Source organism: Pongo abelii, chromosome 14 (genome assembly GCF_028885655.2).
Source record: "Pongo abelii isolate AG06213 chromosome 14, NHGRI_mPonAbe1-v2.0_pri, whole genome shotgun sequence".
Taxonomy (NCBI): Eukaryota; Metazoa; Chordata; class Mammalia; order Primates; family Hominidae; genus Pongo; species Pongo abelii.
In genome coordinates this window covers 22,854,981-22,859,689 of record NC_071999.2, presented here as the reverse complement: position 1 = coordinate 22,859,689, position 4,709 = coordinate 22,854,981, and the positions used below count along the sequence as shown (strand labels likewise).

The window sequence follows — 4,709 nt, the reverse complement described above, 5'->3', positions numbered from 1 at the left end:
CGCTGTAACCTCAACACTTTGGGAAGCTGAGAGGGGAGGATCACTTGAGCCCATGAGTTTGAGGTTACAATGAGCTATGATTGTGCTACTGCCCTCCAGCCTGGGCAACATAGTGAGACCCTGTCTTAAAAAAAAAAATGCTGGGCACGGTGGCTTATGCTTACATTCTCAGCACTTTGGGAGGCTGAGGCAGGAGGATCGCTTGAGGCAGAAGTTCAAACCTGCCATAGAGAGGTCTCTAGTATCAAAATATTTTAAAAGTAAAAAACAAAATAAATAAAATACTTCAGCCAACTTTGTGATATCATGTGTGTGCCAATCGGATTCAAATTTAATTATAAGAAGTTCTAGCTAACAGTGTGCTATCAGCATAAAAGGAATGAACTACAGATATACAGAGTAGCATGCCTGAATCTCAAAATGCAGTACGCTAAGTGAAAGAAGCTAGACTCAAAAAGCTACATGCTGTATGATTTCATTAGTATGACATTCAGGGAAAGGCAAAACTATAAAGGTAGAAAACAGATCAGTGGCTGTCAAGGGCTGAAAGTTGGGGCAGTTATTTACTACATAGTGGCATGATGGGACATTTTATTTATAAAGCTGTAACATTTAAATATCCTGATGACAAATGGCTTTCCAGAAAGGTAGTCCAGACCTTCAAGACTAATGTATGAGAGTGGCAGCCTCATTTGCCGGCATTAAATGTTCTTCCTTGTCTACAAAAATTACTATATTTTGTTAAATGATTCTTTTATATTTTTATTTATTTATTTATTTATTTTTGAGACAGGGTCTTGTTCTGTCACCCAGGCTGGAGTGCAGTGGCACTATCTTGGCTCACTGCAACCTCTGCCTACCAAGCTCAATCGATAGTCCCACCTCAGCCTTCCAAGTAGCTGGGACTACAGGTGGGCATTACCACACCAGGCTGATTTCTGTATTTTTTTGTAGAGACAGGGTTTCACTGTGTTGCCCAGGCTGGTCTCAAACTCCTGGGCCCAAGTGATCTGCCCACCTCGGCCTCACAAAGTACTAGGATTACAGGCATGGGACATTTTTATCAAGGGAAATGCTGTGTGTCTTGATTTTGGTGCCTAACTGTATGTATTTGCCAAAACTCATAGAATTATATGCAAAAAAAGTGAATTTTACCATATGTAAATTATATTTCAATAAACTTTAGAAAAAGACTGCACAGTCCACTGTTAACAGATAACTTTTGGCACATTTAAATTTTAGAGTTTATTTGAGCATTCATCAATTCATGAATTGGACAGCATGAAACCAGAAGCAGCTTAGCATTCCCCTGGGAGGGGTGGCAGAGGAAACCTCTATAAAGTGTTCCAGGAAGCAAGACAAAGAAAGCATATCTGATTGGTTAAAGTGTAAAGGCCCTAATTAGAGGTTAGTTGGTGGTTTCTGATTGGTAAAGTCTCTAGTTCTCTTTCACTCTTTACATGGGGCTTCTGTTTGCTTACTAGGAACTTAAACTGCTAAGACCCGCCCCCCCCGCCCCGCACAATCTAATGGCCTCCCAATTAGAACATTTTTAATACCACATTTCACTGTAGGTAAATTTTACCCCAAAAAAAATCCCGGCCGGGCATGGTGGCTCACGTCTGTAATCCCAGCACTTTGGGAGGCCGAGGCAGGTGGATCACGAGGTCAGGAGTTCAAGACCAGCCTGGCCACATGGTGAAACCCTGTCTCTACTAAAAATACAAAAATTAGCGGGGCATGATGGCGCATGCCTGTAATCCCAGCTACTCGGGAGGCTGAGGCAGGAGAATCGCTTGAACCCGGAAGGCAGAGATTGCAGTGAGCCGAGATTGCGCCACTGCACTCCAGCCTGGGCGACAAAGCAAGACTCCGTCAAAAAAGAAAAAAAGACTGATGAATGGGTGGATGGAGGGATTAGTGGATAGATGTGGGATGATATAAATACAGCAAAACCAGAACCAAGGTCTGTGGTTCTCAAAGTGATGTGCGGGAACCAACAGCATCTGTATCACCTAGAAACTTACTAGAAATGCACTCTTTCCCTGTCGCTGCGAAGTCATGCGGAGGCAGAGGCTTGGGTGAGATCAAGATTCGGCTTCACCGGTAACCCACCGCCATGGCCAAGGAAGGCATTGCTGCTGGAGGTGTAATGGACGTTAATACTGCTTTACAAGAGGTGCTGAAGACTGCCCTCATCCACGATGGCCTAGCACGTGGAATTCGCGAAGCTGCCAAACCCTTAGACAAGCGCCAAGCCCATTTTTATGTGCTTGCATCCAACTGTGATGAGACTGTGTATGTCAAGTTGGCGGAAGCCATTTGTGCTAAACACCAAATCAACTTCATTAAGGTTGATGGCAACAAGAAACTAGGGGAATGGGTAGGCCTCTGTAAAATTGACAGAGAGGGGAAACCCGGTAAAGTGGTTGGTTGCAGTTGTGTAGTAGTTAAGGACTATGGCATCCTTGCTATATGGCATCCTTGCTATGGCATCCTCAGGCCAAGGATGTCCCTCGAAGAGTACTTCAAATGCAAGAAATGAAGAAATAAATCTTTGGCTCAGAAAGAAAGAAAGAAGGAAGGAAGGAAGGAAGAAAGCTAACTAACTTACTAGAAATGCACATTTTGCCTCGTGCGGTGGCTCATGCCTCTAATCCCAGCACTTTGGGAGGCTGAGGTAGGCGGATCATTTGATCTCAGGACTTTGAAAGCAATCTGGGCAACATGGCGAGACCCTGTCTCTACCAAAAATACAAAAAATTAGCTGGGCATGGTGATGCGGGCCTGTGGTACCAACTACTCAGGAGGCTGAGGTGGGAGGATTGCTTCAGCCTGGGGAAGCAGAGGTTGCAGGAGCTAAGATGGTGCCACTGCACTCCGGCCTGGGTGGCAGAGTGAAACTCCATCTATCTCAAAATAATAGTAGTAATAATAATAATAAAACTCAAACAAAAATGCACATTTTCAGGTCAGACCCACTGAATCAGAGACTCTGGGGGAGGCCCAGCAATCTGTATTTTGACCAGCTCTCCAGGTGATTCTGGTACTAGTTAAAATTTGAGAACTCTTGATGTAGCTGGTGGCATATTGGTGTTCATTGTACATTATCAAGTTTGCTGTTGAATTTTTGTAATAAAATGTTGGGGCAGACAGAAGAATGCGTAGTGCAGGAGTGGTCAGCTAGCATCACATCAGAGGGAAGATCCTTTTCAGGTGGTTATGACTGGTCCCTCTGTTCTCTGTCTCCATCAGCAACCTCAACTTCTCTAACAAGCATACTGGGTATCAAAAATGGGCTTTTATTGACGAAAATAGTGTCTTGTCATTTGGCAAGATAAATGATAGAAATAGGGCACCATTTGGTGAAATTAAAGACATTTGAGTATGGATTGGTCTCTTGCAAAGAGTGGAGAGGTCTGCAGACTGTACTCTGGGGGTCTGGCCTGAGTTGTGAGGGCTTCTCAGCCCAGGGGCCAACCTTTGCATCCTAGGAATGTTGTTGCAACTACCACAGCAAGGGTCTGGACAGAGCAACAAAAAGGAGAGAGTGCTAGAACTTCTTTAAGCTTACAGAATAGGTTTTATGAACTGTTTTGTGCTTGCTTTGCTAATAAATGTCTGTCTAATAACTATCTGTGTGTGTGTGTCTGAATTTGGGCTGAGACTTGCTTTCCTTATCAGCTGGTAGTGAGATATGGGAGAACAGGTAATCCTAATCACTTCAGAATTCTTTGGCAGTTACCATTACCTACCAAAATGAACCTAGGAGCTCTATGATCTAGTTAAGTCAATTATATCAGTAGAAAACAGATTATTTGATATCCAATTAGTTTTGGAAAATTTGTGTGGTTGCTTCACCAGAAGTTCAGCTGTTTACTGCTACTACTTTTAAAATCCGTTTTGTTGTTGTTGTTGTTGTTTTTGACATAGGGTCTTGCTCTGTCACCCAGGCTGGAGTGCAGTGGCACAATCTCAGCTCACTGCAACCTCCACCTCCTAGGCGATTCTCCTGCCTCAGCCTCCCAAGTAGCTGGGATTACAGGCACCCACCACCATGCCCGGCTAATTTTTGTATTTTTAATAGAGACAGGGTTTCGCTATGTTGGCCAGGCTGGTCTCGAACTGGCCTCAAGTGATCTGCCCACCTTGGCCTCCCAAAGTGCTAGGATTACAGGCATGAGCCACCGTGCCTGTCCTAAAATCCCTTTTTAAGCACTGACTGCAAAAATACATGGCTTTTGGGTTTTGTTTTGTTTTTTTTGAAATCTAGTTAGGATTTATTAAAGCCTTCTTTTGTTAGCCAGACTTCTCCTTTTTCCAAATTTTTGAAAAATATTTACTGATTACTCCAGAAATGTCATTGCATTCGGAAGGAAACCAAATGACCTGCCATATATTGTAATCATGCCTAATATTTAATTCTACATTAAGCCTTTTACCAGGCTGCCCCTTCATGAAAGGGACACAAGTCTAGGGATTTCTAGCTGAAATTCAGCATTCTCTTTTGTTATGAATGTAGGCAGCACATCCAAGTATATTAGCAGTACCTGTGACTTTGTCTCCCAGAGAAATCATAGATATTTTCATATGACATTATAATTGTTGTAGTTATTCTTCAAATACCATTTATGGTTAATCTTACTTCAAAACTATGGAAGTTGCTAGATCTCCCATCAGATTCTAATGCATGAATAAACACACACACA

General features: G+C 42.9%; 1 protein-coding gene across 1 annotated transcript; it reads left to right on the top strand.

The window, feature by feature from the left end:
- The first annotated feature begins 2,093 nt into the window (after positions 1–2,093).
- LOC134759920 (small ribosomal subunit protein eS12-like) lies at positions 2,094–2,545 on the top strand. The gene has a single exon (XM_063715073.1). It carries the CDS (start codon positions 2,120–2,122, stop codon positions 2,543–2,545), a length of 426 nt encoding a protein of 141 aa, XP_063571143.1. The 5' UTR covers positions 2,094–2,119.
- The last annotated feature ends 2,164 nt before the right edge of the window (positions 2,546–4,709 follow it).